At 40.8% G+C, this 27039-nt stretch overlaps 1 protein-coding gene across 2 annotated transcripts; it reads right to left on the bottom strand.

Moving 5' to 3' along the window:
* Positions 1 to 348: 348 nt before the first annotated feature.
* Positions 349 to 26466, bottom strand: Zc3h11a (zinc finger CCCH-type containing 11A). 2 transcript variants are annotated; one of them, XM_013115871.3, is made up of 15 exons: positions 26334 to 26466; positions 24993 to 25112; positions 19792 to 19957; positions 18037 to 18240; positions 17800 to 17916; positions 17493 to 17573; positions 16354 to 16467; positions 15301 to 15360; positions 13622 to 13720; positions 8733 to 9236; positions 8128 to 8213; positions 6352 to 6676; positions 3771 to 3937; positions 2902 to 2963; positions 349 to 2318 (listed from the first exon to the last, which is right to left on the bottom strand). In XM_013115871.3, the coding sequence occupies exons 1-15, from the start codon at positions 26385 to 26387 to the stop codon at positions 2060 to 2062; spliced, it is 2418 nt and encodes an 805-aa protein (XP_012971325.1). In that variant the 5' UTR covers positions 26388 to 26466; the 3' UTR covers positions 349 to 2059. The 2 variants fall into 2 exon arrangements, with proteins under 2 accessions (XP_012971325.1, XP_021084786.1); XM_021229127.2 differs by having other exon boundaries at positions 19834 to 19957.
* Positions 26467 to 27039: the final 573 nt, after the last annotated feature.

Below are 27039 nucleotides of genomic sequence, written 5' to 3'. Positions count from 1 at the left end.
ATGGTCTATAACCATTAAAATATGTATGTGAAAGGCTTGTTTAACTTAATGGGACTTTTTAGGGCCATGTGGTCCACTGCTAAGTTACAGCCTCAGTCTGGGGACTATCAGGCTACCAGTAGGGGAAAAAAAGTCATGGTCTTTAGTTGCTAAAAATTTACATGTATTTTTGTAACAGTAAGAAGTCAGATCAGAATACAGATGGAAAATTCTGTACTCTTCTATTTAAATCTTTTCTTCCAGCTTTATGCTTGAAAATTCTCAATCACTGAATATTAAGATCACTTTCAAACCTGCCCTCCTTTTAAAAAACAGCATCACTTAAGTTATAATGATAAAAACTAAGTATTTCCTATATCAGTTTTATTTAAAACACAAATAAGTATTTCTCTTTCAGTAATGGCAAATGGTTCAAATAATGCTGAACACAAATCATTGACTAATACAGGGCATTAAATATGAACAGACTTTTTTTTTTTAAAGCAAAAGAATAGAGATTATATACAAAAGGGACCTACAATCTATAGGTCAATTCAAAAAAGGAAATGTGTTTATAAAATGTGTGGTGAAAGCAGAACATTCCACCCCTGCTTTGGAGAAGGGCTATCTTACAACATTCAGTCAGCTGAAGATGGATTGGTACAAGTGTCTATACATAAATTTCAAGTCATTTTTGCATGTGCAGAATCATCCAGATCTTCCCAGACTGAACGGGCAGTCCTGTGGCTTTCTTCCTTTTCCATATTCCCAACAAGGCTACATGAACTTCAACTCTTGATGAGCCGCTTACAACAGCAGTTCCTTAGGAGCCAACATGACAGGTGATCCAGGATTTCCCTATGAGAAACAAACTGGCCACCTACAGAAAGTATCACAATGAACAAGTCTTTCTTTCTGCCTTCCAATTCTGTACAGTGTCTCATTTCAAGACTATTACCCTCATCAGACTTGTTCCTTCACAAGTCTAAACCTTGAGGTGATATGAAGACCAACATCAAGAAAAGAAAACTCAATCCAGAAATGAACAAACTGGAGGTATCCAATACACCCCAGAGCATCTTGCCTTCCCTGCAACAGCACAACCCAGTGTACTGCTACAGCCCGTAGATCAATATCAATACTGGCAGCTTAAGTTGTTTTTTTTTTTTTTTAATCTACTCCCATGGTTAAAGCACATCAAATAAATACTAGGCAAGAGGAGTTTCCTGGGAGAGTTAGAAATTATAAAATTTACCAATTTTCTGTCTCTGTGATAATTCAATGCCAGTAGGAGAAAAGTATTGAAGAAAAGGGACAATTTTCATACTAAAAAAGAATTTCCCTAGTCATGTCACCATCTCTTATAAAGAATCCAGGGAATCCCAGAAGTAGAAAATTAGTTTCAGGGGACCCCTGAGGCACTTTAAAGCCTTTAAAAAATTACAGTAATAATAAATTAGCTATTGCTCTTCAGAGGCATATGGAGCAGCTAACGCAACAGGACCAGGTCCAGAGTTGTGTCCGTATCTCAGGTTCTTGAGCCGCTCGGCCCTCCGTAAAGCTTAGACAATCTCCAAATACCTTTAAAAAGACATACAATTTAACAAAGACGAAGTGGGTTTTTTGTTAAGTGGTAGCATGACATTTGGTCCACAATGGTTAGCAGCTGTCTTCATTTTAAACTCTGATAATATTAAGACAATACATAAATAAATACAGCAAGGGGGAAGATAGCCCACACTGACAAACACCTCAAGGAGCCACGGAGTTCTCTTGCACCATTTCATTTGGAGCTCAGTCTCATGTGGAGAGAAGGGCATTACAGAACTTTCTTCTCAAAGATGCTAAACAATGGCATCAAATGGACAAAACAGTTATCAAGGGGTGTAAAAGATCTGACCCCAAGGGAATCCAGGACACACACAGGTACTTCAGAGGTATATATACTTTTGATTTGGGCAAAATTTGAGACTAAAGAAATTATCACCTCAGGTAAATGTTAGAATAGATGAAACTAAGTCCAGCTTTTGGTGAGGGTTTTTTTTTTTTCTTTAAAGCGTCCTCACCATCACCTTCACCTTCAGCTGTCAATCATCTCTGAGAGCTCAAGCAGAAGGTCATCTTCGTCTTTCCCAGGATCCAAGTCGATCTCAGCTTCTAATTTGCCTCCTGAAATTTCCCATATTAGTTTCTCAAAATCATCTTCCACAGAGAGCGGAGGCTTTCCTGTAGAGGCAGAGCTCAGTCGGCGAGCTTTGGTTGTCACCTGGGACGAGGAAGGGCCAGATCCTTCTGGGAGCAAGGGTTCTGAAGCAGACTGGGTTGAAGGCAGCACAAAACTGTAAATGAGAAGCAAACTGTTAGACCCAGCTGTGCCCTTCTGCCATGGTTAAATGGCCGTGGAGCTTCAGGGACAGTTAATGAGAAATTGTTTCTGAAGAGACACACAAAAAAATGGTTTCACTAATTTGGAATCAAGTACCTTTGAGATTAAAGGCATGTGCCACCAGCGCCTGGTTTCAAGTACCTTTTGAACTTAGTCAGATACTTAATCTTTTCAATAATAAAGGCAAATATCAACAGCAGCACTGAAGAGCAGCAACCTCGAATTTCAAGCATTTTAGGTAGCTAACCTCTAAGTGTTCAGTGACTTATCAATTTTTTTAAAGATATATTTTATTTATTTATGCAAGTTGTCTGCATGTATGCCTGCACGACAGAAGAGGGCGCCAGACCTCATGAGGGATGGTTGTGAGCCACCATGTGGTTGCTGAGGACTGACTGAACTCAGGATCTCTCAAGAGCAGCCAGTTCTCTTAACTGCTGAGCCATCTCTCTCAGCCCTGACTTAATGCAATTTTTTTTTTTTTTGATAAAGAGCAAAATCAGCAATGGCTTAGGGCTTGGTTAAGAAGACATTACCTGTCCTTAGGTTGTTCTGTCTCAGACACGGATTTATCTTCAGAGATAAGTGGGACCACAGCCTACAAAGGAAGAATAAGGTAAAAACCACTGAGAGTTGTTTTCCTCTCTGGTGTGTTTGTATGCTCTGTATGTGTGTATGTGTAAGGGCCCACGTGCAAGTATATGGAGTTCAGAGGAGGCTGTCAAGGAATCTTCTATTGTTCTCTGCTTCCATGGAGGTCAGTCTCTGATGGTTTCAACTATACTGGCTGGCCAGTGATCTCTTGGGCTCCACCGGTCTCCATCTCTCAATGTTGGGATTACAGGCAAGTGTATGGCCACACTTGGTGCTCAGGGATTCAAACTCAGGTCCTCACACTTGCATAGAAGCACTCTTACCCACTGAAACATGTCTCCAGACATTTAAGGATTTTACCTGATTTTTTTTTTTTGAGACATAGCTTTGACCGGGCTGGCCTTGACCTCAGAGTTCTATCTTCCTTTGCCTCCCCAATGCCCAGTTTCAAGTCAGGCCTACCCTCCCTCCAGCATATTTTCTTTTGTCGTCTTCTTAGAATCATGGATAGTTTCTGGTTTTGGCAGGGCTGGAGATCTCTGGTAACCTAAGTTCTTCCATGTTTAAACTTGGGAACCCAAGAACCAATGATCCAGAGGCTGAGGTCGTAAGTAAGCAAAGTACCTTGCTATCTCAAACCAGCTTCAAAACACTGCCTGCCACTTCTCAAATCTCCAACCAGACTCTAGTTACTAAAGTAACAGTCTGAGGAACCCAATGCTTGAAATGGCAGAAGTGTGAGATGAAGAGACAGAGCCAAAGGGCAATCCCACCACAGAGTCAAGGATCACTATAGTGGATCAATTCTTACCACAGCTGCTTTCTTGGCGGGGCTTTCCTGCAGGACACTGCTGGAGCTGAGTGGCTTCACAGCTGCAATGACAGCAGGGTGCACCTCCACTGCCTTGCGTTTTGGAGCCAATTTGGGAGACGAAACAACCTTGACCACAGATGGCTTCACATTTACTTTGGGTTTAGCTACAGGAGACAGAATGTATCTGATTAGCAACTAGATGATCTCTTTCACATATAGAGTTAACTCAGAATAAGATACAATGCCTTTAGTAGTAGGAATACCAAGAAAGTTGCCAGGTATGGTGGCATATCCCAGCACTGGGAGGCAAAGGCAGGAGGATCTCTGTTGAGCCTGAGGCTAGATATAGTGAGTTCCAGAGCTTTGTAGAAACCTGGTCTTAAAAACAAAAAACAGCCAGGCGTTGGTGGCGCACGCCTTTAATCCCAGCACTCGGGAGGCAGAGGCAGGCGAATCTCTGTGAGTTCGAGGCCAGGCTGGACCGACAGCCTCCAAAACAGAGAAACCCTGTCTCGTAAAACCAAAACAAAAAAAAACAACAAAAAAAAAAAGCAAAAAACAATACCAAAAGAGTCAACAGTCTGAATGAAAATGATCACATAGGTCACCATGACACACTCTTCAATGTTACACTCCATGGTATTTTCTTCTGGAAAACAAGAGAAAAGCTGAGTGCAGCTGCACACCTGTAGTTCAGCACCCAGAAGGCTGAGGGAAGATTGAGTCTGAGGCCAGTAGGGCTGCATATTCCGAAGTTCTGAATGGGGCTTTTATGTTTTCCTTTTTCTGAGACAAGGTCTCGTGTACCCCAGGCTATCTTCCAATCATGCAGCTGAGGATGATTGTGAACCTCTGATTGTCCTCTCTCCACTCCTTGCTTCACCTCTTGAGAAGAGCAAGGATTTGGTGACTATGACCATAAAACTTTGAACGTTTATGGGATAATAAAGAAAATAATAATTATATTTGCCCCTAGCATCTTTGGATAAAACAACAAAGAGTGAGTCCCATGATAAAATTACCCAAATGCACATAAACCATCTAGAACATTCAAAGTGTCCTCAAAGAGAATCCTCCACCAGCCACGGGACTCAAGTTACCAAAAACTAAACTCAAACTCTCATCATACAATTGGCTGATTTACAACACGTGATTAGGACTACTGAGACACTCAAGCTCGGCTGGCCTCTCCAGTGGAGGACAGCCTCTGTTGAACTACCCCGAATGTATGATACAAACCACTCTCATGTTCTGTTCCTCTAGAGAACCCTAATGCAGACTGAGCTGGGATTACAGGTGTATACCACCAGACATTATTTTTCTGTGCTGCTGTAATGCAACCCAGAGCTTTGTGCATGCCAGACAAGTACCAACAATTGAGCTACATCTCCAGCTCCAAAGAAGACAAAAACAAACAAAACATTAGCGGGTTTGTTGGTTTTTTCTTTTTTAATTTTTTTTAAAATTTTTTTTATTTTAAGACAGTGTTTCTCTGTTTGAAACAGCTCTGGCTGTCCTGGAACTTGCTCTGTAGACCAGACTGCTCTCAAACTCACAGAGATCTGCCTGTCTCTGCCTCCTGAATGCTGGGATTTAAGGGGTGCATCACCAACGTCTGGCAGCTGACCAGTTTTTAATAAGAGTCTTGAGGAGCAGACTGGAATTAAAGGTGTGGGCTACCACCACCTGCAACTCACTCTGCAGAACAGACTGGCCTTGAATTCACAGAGATCTGCCTGCCTTTGCGTCCTAAGTGCTGGGATTAAAAGTATGCACCACCACTGTCCAGCTTCTAGCAACATTAAATTGTGAGAAAGAACTCTGTCCAAGTTTCATCTTTGCAGGTCACTGCATTACCACCTGCAGGTGTGACCTCAGGACACACAAGATTCAAACCCATAGTTGCCAGAGGTACTGAAATTTGGCCACTGTAGGTGGTCACCCTGCTTCTAAATACACACAGAGGCTTATTCTTTCTTAAGAATGCCTGGCCTTAGCTTGACTTATTTCTAGTCAGCTTTTCTTAACTTATCCAATCTACCTTTTGCCCCTGGGCTTTTACCTTTCTCTACTTCTTTTTTTTTTTTTTTTTTTTTGGTTTTTCGAGACAGGGTTTCTCTGTATTGTTTTGGAGGCTGTCCTGGAACTCACTCTGTAGACCAGGCTGGCCTCGAACTCACAGAGATCCGCCTGTGCTTGGATTAAAGGCGTGCGCCACCAACGCCCGGCTCCTTTCTCTACTTCTGTATATCTTTTCTTTCCTTCTTATTCCATGTCTGGCAGTGTGACTGTCCCCTTCTTTTCCTGCTCCTTGATCTCTCTTTTTCTCTCCCCCCCCCTTTCTATTTATTCTGTCTGCCAGCCCTGTCTATCCTTTCTCCTGCTTTGCTATTGGCCATTCAGCTCTTTATTAGACCAATCAGGTGTTTTAGACAGGCACAGTAACACAGCTTCACGGATGCAACATAAAAGAATGCAACACATCTTTACATCATTAAACAAATGTTCCACACCATAAACAAATGTAACATATCTTTAATTAATATTGTACAACAGTAAAGGCATCAAAATCACTCACCTTTACTCCTTTTTTCCAAAGTCTGTGCTGCACATTTCACATTCAGTATTGAGTCCCCAATTCCAGAGGTTTCTACCTCCCCTTTTTGGGATGACTCCAGGGGGAGCCTCTTAGTCAAGTGCCGTGTAATGCCTGATACAGCAGTGAGCACTGGCTTCCCCACCACTCGAGTATAGTAAGAGGCCCCGTCTCCCTGGACAGGTGTCAAGGCTGGCTTCTCCTGTGAGGCTTCCGGCTCCTGCTGCTTCTCAGTGAGTTTCTCTCTGTCAGTGTCACGCCTATTGACTGGAATTTTTGTGGTATCACTTATGGTCTCATCAGAAGTCTGTGGAAAAATTCAAAGAATTAAAACCTACTTTCTTATTTATAGTGCTGAGTGAATATCTAAGTTAGGCAGAGTATTACATGATTCAGAATAAGGAAACTCTCTAATATTAAACAAAAGATATGCTGTTAAGTGTGAAAGATTAGAAATGATGTGTGACTCAATAGAAAAAACCTATATTCTATAGGTTATGCAATTATGACCCCAAGAAAACACAAATGACTACTAAATAATCAGGATACCAATCATTAAGATAACAACACCTTAAGGAATTACTAAAGCTGGAGCACGTGTAAAATGATACACTGTACAGCTATCAACCTGAGCTGAGTATTAAATTCTCTTATGTAACAGAAAGCTTAAAGGAGATCTAGGAGAAAAATTATTAGTTTTTTTCCTTTGTTGAGAAAAAAAAATCTGACTGTATGGCTCAGAATGCCTTCATGATCCTTCTACCTCAGCCTTGCAATCCTGAAGCCTGGAATTGATTACAAGTTTATGTCAGCATGCGTGGGTTGTTCATTCTTTCTAAAGAGAAAAATCCTAGGCTGGATGTGGTGGCACATACCAGTAATCACAGCACTCTAATACCAGAGGCACCAGAATCAGTTCAAGGCCCTTGGCTACACAGCTGGCTTGAGACAGTCTCAAAAAAGTGGGAGCTAGACAGATGGCTCAGTGGTTAAGAATACTTGCTGCTCTTGTATAGAACCCAAGTTCAGTTCCAAACACAGACATGTCAGCTTACAACCATCTTTAACTCCAGTTCCAGGGGAATCTAATGTCTTTTTCTGGCCCTTGCAGACACCACAAACACACATGGTGCCACAGTGTGCATACATGCAGATATACATACATGAATACACATATGTGTGTGTATATATGAAAACATACACATAAAGTAAATAAATCTTGGGGTGATTTTACATGATGTGCAGCAAAATATTAACAGCCAATTAAAAAACTATAAGAACAAAGAAAACTAAATACAGAGAACATTAAGAATCTTCCATAGCTGTTGGATGGTGGTGGCACACACCTTTAACCCCAACAAATGGGAGCAAGAGGGAGGCAGATCTTTGTGAGGTGGAGGCCAGTCAGGTCTACACAGTGACTTTCAGGTCAGCCAGGGCCACACAGACCCTATTTTAAAAACAACCAAAAAATAATCCCAAACCAAACAAAAAAGAAACTTCCAAAGAAAATTATGGCCACAGTACTGGGCACTGTAGTGCAGCTTGTAATCTAGCACTATGGAATGAGGCTGGCTGGAAATTGTCTCCAAAACTCTCCAAAAACACTAAACAACAAAAACATGACCCAAAACAAAATTTTGAAAACCACTCAGCCTACCAGTGAAACTGTTGGCAGACATTTAACATATGGTAAAACTAAAAGCACTCATCATTCACCTCATCCCCATCTGTAGAACCACAACCTGAGAAACCTACCTCACTGGCCTCTGCCTTAGACTCACTGCTCTGAGAAGCAGTGTTACTGTCTTCTTTGAGGTCGAGCCTTTTCTCTTCTTTTGCACCTGTAGTCACATTAAAAATACCATTGCTTTAATCAGGATGTGAGGAGTGAAGTGAAATAAACTTTTCTTAATGAGTACAATTGCACTAGCTAGCTTTTCTGTCAACAGAAGCTATGGTCATCTGGGGAGAGGGAGTCTCGGCTGAGAAAAGGTCTCTATCAGACTCATCTGATGGTAATTAATGCAGGAGGAGGGTCCAGCCAGCTATGAGTAGTGCCTTCCCTGGCAAGTGGTCCTGGTTGCATAAGAAGGCAGACTGAGTAAGCCATAGAGAGCAGGCCAGAAAGCAGCATCCTCCACGGCCTATGCTTCAGTTCCTGCCTCCAGGTTCCCGTCTTGACTTCCCTCAGTGATGGACTTGTGATCAGCAAGTGTAAATCAAATAGTACTTCTCATCCCAGGCTGCTTTTGGTCAGTGTTTTATCACAGCACAGAAAGGAAACTCAAGACAAATTCCCCCAGTTAAGAAAAGTTCTCAAAGAACTACCCAGGTCCCGCGGGCCCTGCCCTGTGCTTTACCTGCTCTTTTGGCGATGCGGAGCAGCCTCTTTGCCCCTGGGACAGCCTCAGTTTGAGGCCGGGAGCTAGCACTGCTCTCAGAGCTTTGCTGTACCCTCATGGCCTTCTCCAGTTTAATTTCCTCTAGCGTCTTAATATGCACCTCCTGCATAGACCTGCCTCTTCCTGCAGGCTCCTCTGGCTGTCCTCTGCTGAGAGCAGCAGGTGGCAGAATCACTGTCTTTTTCACCTCAGTGTCTGTTGTCAACTTGGGGCAACTGGTATCCTTTTTGGCTTTCTGTCTCTCCATTTCCTGCTGTCGATGTTTCTTTTCAGCCAGGACCTCAGAGAAGGTTTTGATCCGTACTGAGGAAGAGCTTTTGGTTCCTGATGGAGAATCATCAGCTCGTGAAGGTTCTTCTGTTTTCAGTTTAGTTTGCAATTCTCCACGTTTCTGACCGGCTCTTTCAAGAAGAATTTCTTCCAATGTCTTCACATGGATCTCGCCAGCTTTACTAACTCTTTCTGTTTTGGGAAAGAATATATATTTATAATCTCATTTCTTAATGACTTATGATCTCTTTAAGAGTATAACAATACAATGGAGAAGCATCGTACGGTACAGTACCTCATGTACAGCATTAATTTCACTCTCAATTGTAGATAATTGCCAGAAAATCTCTAGACAAACCCACTGATTTGCATTTCTATCCAGAAATACATAGAAATACAATAGAAATGGCTGAAAAATCATTAACCAATGGAAAACCCTGCACCATTATAAACCTTAGGTAAAAACAACAATGAGTCTGCCATTCACTTATATGTATATAAAACTTGTGCTGGGCACCTCGCTAGAAAACAGGGTACTAAGCCAAGCATACCTCTGCCCAGATGTGCTCTACAGTCTGACAAACACCAGTAACTAAATGAGCTGTCGGGAAGCACGGCAATGGGAACTGTTTTGAAGCACACAGTGAAAACATCAAGCATGGTCTAGGAACTGGTCAAAGCAAACTTTTCATGAAGTGAAACTGACATTTAAAACATGAAAAGGAAGAGGTAAAATGAAACAGGTGACAAGACAAAAACAAAACAAAAACCCCCAAGGGCCACAAATCTGACCTGCATCCCCAGCCCTCAAAAGATCATTCTACATCTGTTTAAAATATGAAACAAATGTCACATTAGATTATCATTTTCATGACTGAACGACTAAGAAAAAAGTAATGAACTGATTAATTAAGAGAGATGACACACACATACATGCACACAGACTAACCAGTAAGAGACTTTTTTAAGCTGGGCAGTGGTGGTGCACGCCTTTAAGCCCTGCACTTTGGGAGGCAGGAGCAGGTGGATCAGAGGAAAGAAAAAAAGTATACCCCAAGCTCCTAACTACAGCACATTGTAGAACTTTGTGAGCTTGGCATTCCCTACCAACCTCATTTCTGTCTGTGTCTCTGTAGCCCAGGATGGCCTGAAAGCACTGATATGACACAGTCCAAGTTAACCCCAAATTCAGAGCAATCCTCCTGCCTTAGTCTCCCGAATGCTTGGATTATAGGCATGAACCACCATGCCCCACTAGTTTTGTTGCTCTTGTTTAAATAAAAAGTATATATAAACTTTCTATGGCAGTTTATCATATAGTATCCATCACTCTTACTAGATTTCCTCTTATACGTTGACAAGCACCCATTTTTCCATCTTTAAATAATACTTAAAAACACACCAAAAAAAAAAAAAACTTGATTGTAATGGGTGAATCAGAAAAAAACAAAACAAAACAAAAAACCGAGAATGGCAGCAAGGATTTTGTTCTTCTGACTTCACTTAAGTGCCTGTTGCCTCATCATTAATTGAGCCAGCAAAACAGTCCCCTCAAGGACCTAGAAACTACCAAAAGAAAAAGTTTCAAACTTTAAAAAGTTAAACAAGACCTTTTGTGGGTCAAATATTTTCTCAACGTTTACAGAGTAAGCTGTACTTTTAATGCAGCTATTTAACAAACAAAAAACCTCAAGATCTTATACCTTTTTCCTCTGAATTAATTTATGTGAATTAGACTTTCCTTAGAGCACTCCAGAAAGGGGAAGAAAAACACAGTACCTGTTTCAAGGCCAGTGAGGATCAGGGTTAAAGCCTAACAATTCAAGTCTTATCTCCAGAATCCAAGGAAAGGTGCACAGAGAGAATTAAATTCAAAGTTGTCCTCTGACCTCCACAGGAATAGTATGTCTGTACACATGTGTGCATGGGAACACACACATACACACTCTCTCTCATGAGCAGACACCTTTGTGTGCAAAAATTACTAAACTCAGAAAAATAACTTACTGCACAACATTTTCAATCTTTTTGTTTATTCTTTTAGTCTGGGTCTTACTATACAGCCTTGGCTAGCCTGGAAATTACTATGTAGACCAGGCTGGTCGTAAGCTTCCAGTTTCAGCCTTCTAAAGGTACTGGGATTAAAGGTGAGCAGGCTCCTTCTCTAGCTTTTGCCATCAAAAGTCTCCTGTATATCTTTCTATTTGGAGGTTCCAACAAGGGAGCACAGCTATTTGCACACCACTTAACCCAAGAACTCTCTCCAATTGGGGAAGATCACCCACTTGGACCAGGACTAGGATGTCCATGGGGTGGTGAGGGAGGAATGGGACGTGTGCTTAACTAGTCAGAGTCACTATAATCAACCTGGCAATCAATGGGGTGTGGTGTGTGGGACAGATGTCATGGGCTCTGGAGGTTTTCTCCAGGACCTCACATGCTCGTGCTCTACTCCTGAGCTACAGTGTAACTGACTAGGAAGAGATGAACCTGACAAAGAGTAACTTTGGCTTGTCCTGAGCACACAAGACACCAAATGGGAATATTTACTTAGAAAAGTCTTTTGAGTTAGAAATAGAAAAGTTTACTTTCCAGAATCCTCCATACACAAGAAAACAACAAAAGATTTCCATCTACTACTCAGTCATTAACCCAAATGTTTCACCTAAGTCATAAATATGACAAAAAACAAAAAACAAACCAACCCCACCTAACCCAGGACTTCTTTCCTTCACATGCAATACCTAACACACCTCTACTTAAACACTCATCTACACCACTAGGTCCATTTACTTGAACTATTTCAGATCTTTTCAAGGGTTATTTTCAGTTATTTCTCTATGTCTATGTTGATGCATGTCATGTGTATGAATGTGCCTGGAGAAGTCAGGAGAGGGCATCAGGTCCCAGGAAGCTAAAAAGTTACAGTTGGTTGTGAGCTACCAGATGTGGGTACTGGAAAAAAAACCCTGGATTTTTCTGGAATAGCGAGTGCTATCTCCACAGTCCTATTTGAGTTATATAACAGTTCATATCCCAGCCGGCCTTTGCCTTTTAACGTTTCTCAATAACATAAGCCAGGTAACTGTTTAAAAAGCAAATCTGATCCTTTGATCCCTTTTTAATGTTTGTTTTTTTCACCATACGATTTTTTGTTTGATACAGGGTCTCTTTAGATAGTCCTGGCTGTCCTGGAACTCACTATGTAAACCAGGCTAGCCTTGAATCACAAAGATACACCTGCCTCCGCCTCCTAAATGCTGGAATTAAAGTCATGGGCCACTATACTTGAGCCCAACCCTTTTTATTATTTAACTCAGTTTACTATGTATTATGTGTGTAGGAGTACAGGTGCATGTGCCTCACTCAGGACACGTATGGAGTCAGAGCACAACTGTCAGGTCTCAGTCCTCTCCTTCCACTTGTTGCTGCGTAGACTGAACACAGGTCATCACTTCGGCCAGTACTTTGACCAGTTGAGTCATCTCACCAGCTGGACACCTTTAAAATAACCTTTCAGCAGTTTCTCTACTGGAACAAGTCCAAACTTTCATGAGACTCTAAAAGACTAACCAAACTCCGCTTCCTTCTCTTATTATCTTACCCTCTTCAGTTTTAGCCATCTTCAACTCCTTGAGTGTATGACGCTTCCTGAGCCCTGACAGCAAGAACCACTCCTTTTCTTGAATACAAACTCTGGTCGTCTTAGTTTTTATTACCCTGATGAATACCACGACCACTAACAACGTGGGGAGGAAAGGCTTTATTTCAGCTTTCAACTCTCAGGTCACTCCACTACTGAAGGAAGTGAGGCAGGAGCCTGCAGCCGGTGAAGAGGCCATGAGGAATGCTGCTTACTGGCTTGCTCAAACCTGCTCTCTTAGTATCTGGTACTACCACCCAGGGCCAGCACCACTCACAATGGGCTAGGTTCTCTCCCCTAAATCATCAATTAAGAAAAAGTGCCACCTGCTTGCTCAAAGGCCAATCTGGTGGGGACATTTTCTCAACCAAGTTCTTCCAAAACAGCTCCAGATTGTGTCAAGTTCACTTAAAACTAGCAAGCACACTAGTCCTCCAACTTGACCCAACCAACTCCCGATTAGGTTTGAACTTCAACCCCATGTCCACAGGATGTTTTCCCCACCAGAGAATGCTGCCCAGCGAGCGCGCTTCCCATGTGCTTTCATAGCACCATCTATTTTTTCCCGCCACAGTATTTATCACAGTAGCTTGGTCATTCCTATCTTTCAGGAGCCTAAAACCCCCAGGAGTTGCTGACAGTGTTTGTTGTTAAATATTGGCTAATTAGAGGCAGGTGTTGGTGTGCACTAGGGAGGCAGAGGCAGGAGGACCTCTGTGAGTTCGAGACCAGCCTGGTCTACAAGAGCTAGTTCCAGGGCAGCCTCCAAAGTCACACAGAAACCCTGACTGAAGAAGAAAACAAGCAAACAAACAAACCAAATGTTGGCTAATTAGAATCAAGTAATAAACAGGTACCTAACTAGCCTAACAAAGAATGAGGACTCATCTGGGTTAAGATTACACACACAGTGTGTTAGAATGAAAGCACTTACCTTTCTTTGGTGCTTTGTCAATGTTAGTTTCTGGAGCATCCACCTTTTTCCCCAGCCTCTGTGCAAGGCTCCGCTTTAATGGAGGATCACTGTCACCACCTACAAACAGGGAGAAAAGAGCAAAAAACAGACAATTTAAAATATTCTGCAAGTTTCCTGCATTTAAATGGTGTTTGTTTACCACCTTCCTAGAACTTAATGTTAAAAGCCAAAAATGCCTTGGAAAGAAAAAAGTTAGGAGACAAAAAAAATTTAAATATATGAACAGACATTTGCCAAATAATTAAAATCACAGATCATAAGCCCTGGCTGAAGCTAGAGCTCAAAGAGAGCAATGTGTTCACCACCTGTGCTGGACAGTTTTATGCCAACTTAACACAAGCTAGCTATTTGGAAAGGGGGAGCCTTATTTGAGAAAACGCCTTCTTGAGATCTGGCTGAAGAGCAGAGCGGTGGGGGCACACACCTTTAATCTTAGCACTTGGGAAGCAGATAGGATCTTTGTGAGAACGAGGTCAGCCTGGTCAACAGAAAAGTTCAAGGACAGCCAGGGCTACACAAAGAAATCCTGTCTTGAAAAACCAAAACTCAAGCTATTAGAAATTTTCATAATTAGGGAAGTGCTCAGCCCACTGTGGGTGGTGCCATCCCTAGGCTAAGTGGTCCCACAAGTGATTGAGAGCAAGCCAGTGAGCAGCACCTCCATGGCCTCTGCATTAGCTCTTGCCTCTAGGCTCCTGCCTTGTTGAAGTTCCTGTCCTGACTTCCTTTGGTAATGAACTGTGATGTAGACGGTCCCTCCCCAAGGTGCTTTTTGGTCATGGTGTTTCATCACAGCAATAGTAACCCCAGCTAAGAGATCACCAAGCTCTGAATTCATAGTAAATTCAGTTAGGAAGATAGTAAAAGAATTTATGATGCCTATTTTTTTTTTAAAGATTTACTTTTATTTTTTACGTGCATTGGTTTTGTGTGTGCATGTATGTCAGATCCCCTGGAACTGGAGTTACATACAGACAATTGTGAGCTGCCATGTGGGTTCTGGGAATTGAACACCCACATCCTCTGCAAGAGCAGCCAGAAATCTTAACCGCTGAGCCATCTCTCCAGCCATTTACAATGCTTAGTATTCTTGGGATGTGAAGACTTAAAGGGGTAGTTGGATGATCAGATCCTGCCTTAAAAATAAAAAGGAAAGAAAGAGGAGGAGGAAGAAGAAACCAACTAAAAATATCTAATATTCTCTAGTTTACCCAAGTGGAGACAAGGGAACTCTCTATGTAGTCTGTGCTGGCCTGGAAATAGCTATGAAGACCTGACTGGCCTTGAACTCACAAAGATTCTTCTGCCTCTGCTTCCCAAGTGCAGAGATTAAAGGCACATGTCACCATGCCTGGCTCAAGTCTGTAATTACTAAATCTAGAACCTTCTAAAAGGTTAGTCATGGGCTTAGTTCTCAGTCAAAAAGAAAAGATTAGTCATGATCATAATCTAATTAAACTACAATACTTCAAACTGTTGTCGTGTCAATGAAAGGTATAACATACATAGGAAGTTTTACAAATGTTGTCAGTCTAGAATACAGGCAGCCCAGCAGATCAATACTGATGGTGCCTGTATGAAGCATCTCAACAAGGAAACACATTAAATGTACAAACACAAAGAAAGATCTAACTTACCTACTGAAAATTTTCGTTTCCCCAGTCTCTCAGTAAGACTTAGTCTAACCAAGGGTTCTTCTGAAATGGCAAAAATAAAATGTGTTCACTGTTAGTTAATTAAGCACGTTCCTTTTCATTCACGTGAGCCTACTAAAGAGGCACTTTGAAAATCACATCGCAATCTTTAGTTACATTTAACAACAAAAAAAAATCAACAGTCTAATGAACATGCAACATCACAGCATTATCAACAGTAGCCAAACATACGGAGAATGGCTGATTCTAGCCAAACTATCCTTGTGCACCTTGAGAAGTTATTTAACATTATCACATGAGCAAGTAAGTAAGCCTTCTTTGAAATGTTTGTTGTTCAAATGGAACATTTAAACACATAGTTTCATGTGTTATATTCCTATGCTAAATAGTTTTATGTCAATTTGGCAAGCTGAAGTCATTTGAGACATGGGAACATCAGTTACCAAATGCCTCCAGAAGATCAGGCTACAGGCAAGCCTGTAAGGCATTTTCTTAATTAGAGATTGATGGGGGAATGCCCACTCCATTGTGGGTGGGGCCATTCTTGGGCAGTGGTCCTGGGTTCTATGAGTAAGCAGATTGAGCAAACTATGAGAACTATCCAGTAAGCAGCATCCCTTCATGGCTTATGCATCAGTTCCTGCCTCCTGGTTCCTGCCCTGACTTCCTTCGATGATGAAAAATATGGAAGTGTGAGTCAAACAAACCCTTTCCTCCCCAACTTGCTTTTGGTTATGGTGTTTGATCACAGCAACAGTAACCCAAACTAAGGCAATTCCTTATTATACTTTAAATAATTAAGTAAAAAGACTGACATTTTTCCTATCACTCTAAAGAGGCAATAACATTCTTTATTCAAAATGGACAGTCAATAAACTGCCTGAACAAGAATTCTATCTTTTTAAACAACAGTACCAATTTTCATTCTCATATCTCATTAAAATAGTTCAAGTCCTCTGAAAACTACAAAGTGAACAAATGTATTACCCAAGAACATCGTGTTCCCAATTACATAAAAGTAAAGCCCAACTATACCTCCTTGCTTGCTTGATAGAGTTACTGTCCTCACCACAGTCCGAACATTCTCCTTTTCAGGACCTGGATTGGGCTGAGGCTGATGTAAAGCGCTGGAAACTCCCGAGGAGCCTTCTGAATGAGGAAAGTCAAATAAATAACCTATGGAAAATAAAGCTAGTCCAAAATCAAGAATCTTTGTTCTATGAACATTAGGTCCAATGCAGCCTGCTCTGCGTTCTGAATGCTGCCTCGCAGACATTCAACCTTCTGTTGACCAGGAAGGCTACACTACTCCAAAGCTAAGGCAGAAGCACAGTTTTAGCCTTCAGCATTGGCATCCATCATTCCTATCTGCAACATAAGGCTCCTATGGAGTAAGCTTTAAGGACAGACTCCTCAGTACCAACATTTACTATATTTAGTATATATCTCTTCATTACCTTGGCTATAACTAAACTTTAGAGTAGAAAATCTACATCAATAGGTTGAGGCAAGCTCCAGAAGAAAATCTTAGCAGCTCTCAAGAACCTTCTTGTATCTAATGACATTTTCTTTTAACAGGTTGTGTGTGCATGTGGAGCTAAGAAGTCAACTCTAGCATCTTTCCTCAGGAGATCTTACAAAGTCCTGGGGTTCGCTGATTAGACTAGGCTGGTCAGCAAGCCCCAGGGATGCTTCTGTCTCTGTCTTTCCAGAACTGGGATTACCACACACATCCGTGCCTGGCTTTCTCACAGGAGTTAGGGCTAGAGGGCAGACCCTCAGGCTTGTGCAGCAAGCACTTTACCGACAGCCATCTTCACCAGCCCCTTAGCATGCATCGTAACTGCTGTTCTTTATTTACAGTTAAAATTTCTCAAGATATAGCCCACAACTCAGGGAGCAGAGGCAGGTGATCTCTGTGATTCAAGACTGGCATGGTCTACAGAGTGAATTCCAGGATGGCTGGAGATACATATCAAGATCTTGTCTCAAAAAAAAAAAAAAATCAATCTCAAGATGTACAGGCTTATTTGTATTATCAAATGGTCCTAGCTAGCGCCAGTAGGTTTGTTTCACTTCAAACAAGCCATAGAAATGAGAATCTGTATTTGATAATTTGACTGCTGTTGTCAAGTAACATGCAATTATTCATGTCAAAACTCATGATGACTTACCCCCTTGCTTCTTGGATTTTTCCTTCATTTTCTTTGATTTAATTTCCTCAAGAGTTTTTATTCCAAAATTCAAACATTCACCTGGGAAACCCAAGGGAGGAAGCACATGAGGAACTATAGCCTTTTCCTTTTCCTATTCTCTGCAGGCAAACAAGTACACTTTGAATAAATGACTCCTAAGAGAGTATGTGTCCGTATGTGGACAGCACATCCTCTAGGAAAAGCTTAGTGATTGTGCATTGAATCGCAAAGGTAGTTAAAACAGCCAGGGATGCTTCAAGGCTTAGACAGGACAGTCTCTGCCTACCTTGCTTTAAACTGACTCCAGGTTTCCGGGCAGAAGCCACTCGTAATCCATTATGAACTTCAGGAGTTGGTTGCAGGGCAGGTGTTTTGCTTTCATCACCCTCCTCAGAAAACTGATCTGTATGTCCACATTTAAGACAAATGTCCAATTAAGACCAAGTCCAGAGTTTAATTCTGTTCCTAATTCATTACATTATTTGCCTTAAAAAAAAAAAAAAAAGAGGCGAGCTAACCGTACCATCATCATCTTCATCATCATCTGCAGCATTGATTACAACTGGTGGATGCGTGGGGCTAGGAACGTTCTCTGAACTTTCTACTTTCATTACACTCCGCAGCTGAGGGGAGGGATTAGACTGGACAGATAGTTTGTTCTGTTGAACTGTGAGCTGGCTAGCCTTTACTTCTTCTTCTTGCAACTCAGGCACAGTGGGTAACACAGCTAAACATAAAAAAAAAAGACACAAATTTTTGAAATCCCAGCAACAAAAACCCCTGCCCTCTTATGATAAATTTGGTACATTTTTCTTGACACATTTTTTAAAAACTCAATTTTCCTATTTTTATTCTAAATTCTCCATGAACAAAAAAGGACTTTAAGTCAACAATTCTTTATATATAAACAGATGGTAGGAACCAAAAGCAATAAACCCAAGAGTTAGTTCCAAATTCTTACCATTTTAGATTGAGATTCTATAATGTTTTGCTTAACACAAAGACACATACAGAGATTACCTGCCTCTACCTTCCCAGCTGGGGTTAAAGTGTGCATCGCTACTCATGGATCTTTTTCTTTTTTTGATGGTGTCTTGTTATGTAACTCAGACTGGCCCTCACACTCACAGTCCTCCTGCCTTAACCTTCTGAGTGCTAACATCACAGCCACCTACTACAGAGTGGCTCTTTAGTGTGCAAAGGAAATAACCCACTGAGAAATCACTTTAAGAGGGACTTGGGAGGGGCCAGTGAGATGACTCTGCAGGTGAAGATGCCTGCAGCTAAATCTGATAACCTGAATTTGACCTGAGGACCCACATGTGGAGGGAGAAAACCCAATCTCTCCAAGAGGTTCTCTGACCTCCACAGTGTGTGTATGCACACTCAAGACACACAAAATATTTAATAAAAAGTATTCTAAAAGAGACTTCTAAAATAAATCACAGATTTCTGGAAGTCAAGATTCACTTTAGGGCAGTAGAGGGCTTGTCTAGCATGCTTGAAATCCTCAGTTTGATCCCCAGCCCTGGAACATTGGGGGGAAAAAATCTAAGATAGCCTACATCAAATTTTTAAATTTTAGATAGCCCATAAAAAGCTGAAGTAGGGCCGGGCGGTGGTGGCGCACGCCTTTAATCCCAGCACTTGTGAGGCAGAGGCAGGCGGATCTCTGTGCATTCCAGGCCAGGCTGGACCGATAGCCTCTGAAACAATACAGAGAAACCCTGTCTCGTAAAAACCAAAAAAAAAAAAAAAAAAAAAAAAAAAGCTGAAGTAGGTAGTATGTGAGGTATTATGGTGAATGTCTATAATCCCAACACTGAGGAGACTCAGACAGGAGAATCACAAGTTCTAAGACAATTTAGGCTACAGCTGTCTCCATAATAGAGCCAGATGGCTAGTACTTTGGGGCTTGTAGGCCATAAGGTCTGTATTTCAAATATTTAACTCTGCAATGTTAATACAAAATAGGCCACAATATGTAAATGGATGGCCAAAGTCATGTGCAGTAAATCTTCATCTTACAGAGCAGTCAGAGGACCTGATTTGCCAAGTCCTGGTCTGGAGAATCCAGTTCTTTTGAAAGCATCTATAGGTTTGGTAAGAAAATAAGAATGAAAAAAATACTACATAGTAATGTAATCTGACATGACAGAAACATTTGGATCTCTCTGTGCATACTTATCACCTAGCCCCTATAAGGTTTTGTTTCTTCATTATACAGTAGAATGGTACTGCTCTCACTGGATTAAAAGTGTGAATAACTGGTGCTCACTGAATAGCAACTGTCCTCTTTTAGAATCAAAACCAATCTCACTTTTGCTTGGAGGTAGAAAAAGTCCATCAACATAACGACCTCTGTTGTGATGGAAAGCGCAGTTTAGTTTTTGACATCCCATTGGCTGATTTTCCCAATAACAAGGTATTTCACTTCTTTTTTTCTGTAAGAGAAAAAAGCACACTGTTAAAAAATGTTAAACTTATTAAAATATAAAATGTTAAAAAACACAAGTTAAAAAATGAAGGAAGTCCTACATTAATTAATTTTGTGATTGGTTTTCAAAATAAAGTTCAAAACCCTGACACAGGAGGTCACATTTAGCACAGTGGAGACAGGGAAAGAGCTGTTCTTTCCTCCTAGTCTTCATCCTGAAAGTCCTGAATGCGTATACTTGATGTAGAGAAGCAGGATAACAGAGTAACTAAAATATAGAGTAAGATATAATAATTTTCCTTCCTATTAAGTTACTTATGACCACAGACAACTAAATACCCGGTCAGCCTCACCTTCCTTAGCTACAGGTGTGAATACATGTGTGTGTATGTGCAGGTATTAGTGTGGAAGCCAGAGCAAGAGGATATCAGCTTTCTTCCTCTACTGCCTTCGACCTTACTACATGTTGAGATAGGGTCTCACATTGAAACTGAAGCTCATTTCAGGTAGGCTGGCCAGCCAGCAAGCTCCCAGGACCCTTCTGTCTCTGTTCCCAACACTTGCTTCTAAGTGCAGCTACGCCCACTTTTCACATGGGTGCTGGGCATTCAAACTCAGGGATTCATGATGGTATATATAGTGTGTACTCATTTACCCTTTGAGTCATCTTTGTAGGTGTAGTGAATACTACACCAATAGTTCCAAGGGAAATAGCCAGGTTCTCATAATCCTCTACATCTATAATATTTTATCAGCCAGTCAAATCATAATCTTGTCATGTATTTCTATTTAAAGACTCTTGCTGGATATGGTAGCATACACTTTTAATCTCATCATTTGAGAGGCAAAGGCTGGCGGATCTCTCTGAGTTTGAGGCCATCTTGGTCTACATAATAAGTTCCAGGACAGCCAGCAGTACATAGAGACCCTGTCTCAAAAAACAAAGAGCCAGGTAGATCTCTGTGAGTTCGAGAACAGCCTGGTCTACAAAGCAAGTTCTAAGACAGGCTCCAAAGCTACAGAGAAACCTTGTTGGGAGGGTGGTAGTGGGGACAGAAATCGTATTTAATATATATATAATAAAACCCAGAACCAACAGCACTATAAAACTCCTGCCCGAATGAAGCTTATTGTCGTATTTTCTAGTAAGGCGCATCACGACTTTCCTCTAATTAGAAACACTGTTTAGCACTTTAGCATCTCCTCTTTTTCTTCTTGGTGCACATGTTATGCAAGCATTCCACCAATACCCTACATCCCTAGCCCCAAGGCACTGGATACATTTTTTTTTAAAAGCAAAATGATCAATACAGAGAACAAAACTGCAAAAAATCCTAGTGGCAAGTAGCCTGCAATCAAGGATTATAGTATGAGAACTCAGAGAGGCAGTCTGTCATCTTAGTCCACCTCAACTGGAAACACACAATCAGGGGAGTTCTGTGCTTATCTCTGTACATGTCTTTGAATGAGCACAAAATATGCAAGTACTGATTTGGGAATTACCAGTACATTTTATTGGGCAGACAAATTAGTAAATACTGAATCCATGAATAATGAAAACAGATTGTACAGGGTATGCTATGAAAAGAGTCTTTGTAGCTCACGCCATCTCCACACACCCACAATTCAGGGTTTCCATTATTTATACTTCCACAGATATTTTTTAAATGCACATACAAGCAAACACAAGTACAAATCTTTCCCTTCTTATATTTTAGTTAAACTTTTAGATTGTTGTGTATGAGTGTTTTGCCTACATATGCCTACATGCTGCACATGCCTGCCTTGTTCCTGCAAGTTCAGAAGAGGAATCCAGAACAAGACTCGGGATCCCCTAAAACTGGAGCTGGGATGGTTGTGAGCTACTGTTTGGATGCTAAAAACTGTACTTGGGTCCTCTGCAAGACAAGTGCTCTTAGCTACTGAATCATCTCTCCTAGTTTGAGCATGCTGTTCTGCTCCCTTAAGATATCCCAATCCTTCCTTATCAAATAATGTGTCTACCTTAAATTTTGTTAACCCCACCACAGTATGAAGGTAGCAAAGTGACACTGTTTTCAGCATTTAACAGACTGCTGCAATGGTGATTCTGATGTACTTTGGCACAATGAGCACAATGTAAATATTTACTTTTCTTCAGACACAAGAAAGCTTGTGCAAAACAAATACTAGCATGCCCATACTGTTTGGTTGGCACCTGAGAGCATGGCTCTGAGAGTGCCTCTTAAGTTAAATGACAGAGTGGGGAAGGAGAGATTCACTGTGCCTAGACTGTTTGTTCCAAGGATATGGTTTATGTTGACTGTCACAGAGTGTGGGATTTTGGTACATTAGGCAAATGGTGGACTTTCCATGGGAGAATGCTGCAGTGAGTTGCTACATTTCATTCAGGGGAAAGAATGCATTCTGTACAACCCCAACAGAAAGAAGCCAGCCTAAAGAAATCCCACAGACTCCAGTACCCTCTTCTCTTGTGATAGGATATTCTGGAGACCTGTTTTTAGATACTTCTAGGAGTTATGCCAAGGTAGAATGTAAGTTTTCAAAAGTTAAAGAGTAGTATCTTTCAGTTTATTTAATGAATACCTTGCTATTTGACTGGTAGGCAACCCAGAAAGCAGTTAGAAACGAGAAACTGGGAACGAGATTGGAGTAGCTTTATGAACCCAGGCACATAAATTACATCTTTACTCTCTTCTTTCTCTCTTCATCCCCTCCTTAACAACGGAACTGAAAGTCAACTTTGAAAGAATCAGGCTTTCATTTGAAATAGGAAAAGCAAAGTGGACCAAGATTCTACTGGAACCCATAAAGGGTTAGGAAGACACTGTACCAGAGGATGGTCTATGAGTGTTGAGAGGTGGAGTAAAGAGAGGTTTCTCTGCAGAAGGGATTCCAGCACAGTGTGAAGACAGTGTATTCATGGAAGCAGTGTGGAATAGTTACCAAAGGCAGGCTGACCAAGAAAGGCAGAGTCCAAGTAAGTGGAGTGAGGAAGCATCTCACACAGGGGAGAGGCCTATCACAAAGCACCAGAGCCCAAGGGTGTGAAGAGTGAGATGTTCTCAGCAGGAAGATACAGTCCAAGCATAAGAGGAAGCTAGGGGAGGAACTGACACAGAGTACTAGAGTTAAAACAAAGTGAGAAAGGTGACACTATGAAGACGCAGATTCTCCTGACTTCAGAACCCAAGAGGAAAATACATGTAACTTTTTTTTACACCAATGACCTGACCAAATAAGGGAAAGTATTAAGCACTATGGAAACCAAGTTTCTCACTTGAGAAAACAGTAACAAAGGAAACCTAGACTAAATTCTGGTATTTGATGAGCTGGAAACACCTATGTGAATTTGTACCTGTCAATAGACTTAAAGCAATGCATATTTATACATCACCTACTTCTCTCTCTACTAAGGGCATGAAAAGCATTAACATCCTTGGAACAGACCAAAGCTTAACGTCTATCTACCCTTCTTTACTGGAAGGAACTAATATGCCATTTTTAAAAGAGGAGAATGAGTTGGAGTAGGGAAATTACAAAGATTACAGAGCTTGGGAAAAAAAGCAAAAAGTGTTCAAAGAATGACAGGTGCTAAGGAGTAACCTCCCACCCCCACAAAATAAATAAACACTAAGTCAGCTTGAAGGTCTCTTATTGGCTAAACTGGAATAGTAACAAATATAATTCACACTAACACAAATAGATACTGGGGAAAGAACCAAGTATGAAGATAAATGAGCTATCTACAGTATCAATCCACAAAGCACATCTAAAACTGAGATGGTAAAATGGCTCAGTGGGGAAAGGCAAGCCTCGTGTGTACAGGCAATTTTTAGTTTATAGTGAATCAATGTAGCAGATACTGTGAGTAAAAAGTTAAACACCATTAATGGGAGAATTTAAATTGTATGCCACCTTATAGTACCCAATAAAAAGAATATCACTTTTGTGATGTCCTATAAAATATATACAATCTGGGGGTGGGAGGGACTGAAGGGATAGTCCAGCGGTTAAGAGACTGTTCTTGTTTCAGTTCCCAGTATCCACATGGTGGTTCACAACCATCTGTAATTCCAGTTCCAGGGGATTCAACTCCGCCTTCTGAGCTCTGATGGGACTGCACCCATATGATAGATACATTTCAGCACATACACATTCAATTAATTACAAAAGAGACATACACAATCATAATTTAGTAAACAAAATATAAAAACAAGTCATATTAAGAAACATTTTACAGGACAGTTGCCCTAAAACCATCATGAGACTAATAAAGGCTGAACACTGTCCTCAAATGAATGAGTCTAGAGCATCACAATACCATAAGCAATGTGTGAATGTGTACTTGTTCCTTCAATAGAAAATACTATCAGACAGTTGGCAAACTTGCAAGAGGACAAACTGAATCACATTACCAGTTCACAGCTGTTACTGTTGCATAGAACACCTTCCTTGTTTGTAGGAAAGACTCAAAGTACTAGGAAGTAGAGGATAGCGGTAATTTATCCTTAAAAGGCTCAAAAAAAAAAAAATCATACTGAACGTACATTGTTTTGAGTTTGCAACTTTTTAAAAAGATTTATATATTTTATTTTCTGTGTATGAGTTTTACCTACATGTAATGTATGTGCACCACATTTGTGACTAATGCCTGCGTTAAGTCAGAAGAGGGCATCAGAGCCTCTGAAACTGGAATTAAGATGATTATGAGCTACCAAGTGGATATTATGAACCAAGTTAGGGTCTTCTGCAAGAGCAGCAGGTACTCTTAACCTCTGAGCCATCTCTCCAGGTCCTGTAACTGTTTTAGCCCAGCAGGTTAAGGTATTTGCCACAAAACCCAACCACCCAAGTACAAGGTCCAAGAACTACAACTGACTCCTACAGGTCAGGTTGCTCTCTGACCTCCAGATGTGTGCAACAGCACACATGCATACCCCCACCCCCACCAGGCTTGGCAGTTAAGTGCTTTTACTAACTGAGTCATCTCACCTCACTAGCCACTCCCTCCATATTTTGTATGGATCCTGGATACTTACATCAATTTCCATGTGGCGAAATCTGCACACCTGTCGAAAACAACGACCTTCTTGCCATAGTGTGCAAACAGTTTCATTTCCTAGTGCAGCTTCACAGTGACGGAATGGGCAGCTGTCACCCTGTTAACAAAAAGAAAACAGGAAAGGACTATGGCACATGTCTAAACAAGAACCTAAACAAACAATCTAGTAAGCAATCACAAGCAGGGCAGAAACAAGATGTAATAACAACCACCAACTGAAAGCAATAAATCTGTAACATAATAACCTATTGCTTTTGTTGTCTGTCTGACAGGGTCTCATGCGCCTGGAACTCCCCAAGTATAATAGACTAATTAGCCAGTGAGGCCCAGGAATCCTCTTGCCTTTACTTCCCCAGAGTGAGTGCATGCCATCATGACTGGCTTTTTAAAATGTGGTTCTGGACATCCAACTCAGGTTCTCATGTTTACATGACTAATAATTCACTGACTGAGCTATCTGCCCAGCCTTAACCAATTTCTTTATTGTTTTCTGGGACAGGGTCTCACAGTCTTGGACCAGGCAGGCCTCAAAGCTGAATCCAGCATCCCTCATACTTGCAAGTGCTCTAAGGCTGAGCTTCGTACCCAGCAGAAAAATTTCCTAACTACCCCCCGCCAGGCTTTTTAAGATAGGGTGTTGCTACATGAGCCCAGGGTGAATTTCAACCTTCCTATTTCTAGTACCATGCCTGTCTAAACTTATCTCTTTAAACACAGCATCATAATGATTTTAGAACCGGCTACTATAACCTACAAATTTACAGGATTAGCCATAAAGAAATAACAGAAAATGAGAGGCAGACCCAAGTAGGGCTACCAAACACTCAAGCAGAGAAATTGGACATTCTGGCAGAGAAAGCAAAACTATAAAAGAGTATGTTTAGAAAAGACAGCATCATCTTCTTACTAGCAGAAAATGTAGAAGAGGTCAGATGCAACCCCTAAAAGGTCCCACAAGTATTGTACAATCCATTCATTCATCTAATGCAAAATACACAAAATCAAAGCTGTAAAGCCACAGAGGCCAACGTCTCACTAATTCCAAAGGCACTTAGAATACTTATACACAGAATGATGACTACACAACTTGGACATTTTTGCTTTTTGTGGCATATTACCATTATATATAAGCAAAGAAGAAAAGATGAGTGGTGTATTCTTCCTTTAACAATTATTCTTTACTTAAAAACTGGCAGCAGATAATAAATAAAACAGATGAGCAAATCACAACATAAAACAATTCAGAATGCAGGGGAAATCTTAGCTAATTTTATTTAAGAAACAACAGAAAGAACTGATTTAGAGATGTCAATCTTACTTTGGTACATGTAGAATAGAAAAAAAAATAGCAGTCTTCTCCCTGATTAGGCATGCTGGGTAAATTCTCAGGCCAGAAGTGGCTTTTTGGAATAAGCCACTGCTTCCTCAAGGTGAAGACCAGCTCCAAGTGCTCTTGAAGTGGACTTACTCTTCCAATGACAACTCAACGAGAGAAATCTTCTTTAAAATGTAATCCTGAGAAGGAGATACAGTCAATTAAAGTACTTCAGGCAAATTTTTCCAACTTCTTCCTCCAATGCCTAATGTTAAAACTAGATTTTAATTGTGTTAGCAGGCGCTTATATAGAGCCTTATAAACAAGCTAATTATTAGTACTATACATTCCCAATGCAAAATTTTTGCTAAGGACAGCCATGTATTTTCTATGGTGCTTGTTTCAGTGTAAAAGCTAAGTATTGCTAAACACATGATCTACATTTTAGACTAATAGGACATAAATTACTTTATACAAAATACTTACCAAGTGTCATTTTCACCTAAATGAAAAAAATTCAAGTATCTTCATAAGCATGTAATATCAGAAGTATATAATTATAACTAAGTGGGAAAATCCTACTTAATTAGAATAATTAGTGAAACAATTGTCTTTGAGAACATCTAAGGATTAGTTTAGTCACTAAGATAGTGAAGGAGCATAGAAGTCTTCCAGGGCAGACAGATTCACAGAACAGTGACAACTCAAC

The sequence above is a fragment of the Mesocricetus auratus genome, unplaced genomic scaffold (assembly GCF_017639785.1).
Source record: "Mesocricetus auratus isolate SY011 unplaced genomic scaffold, BCM_Maur_2.0 Super-Scaffold_100676, whole genome shotgun sequence".
Classification (NCBI taxonomy): Eukaryota; Metazoa; Chordata; class Mammalia; order Rodentia; family Cricetidae; genus Mesocricetus; species Mesocricetus auratus.
Note: the sequence above shows the minus strand (reverse complement) of the source record. Positions and strands in the feature narration are given on the sequence as shown.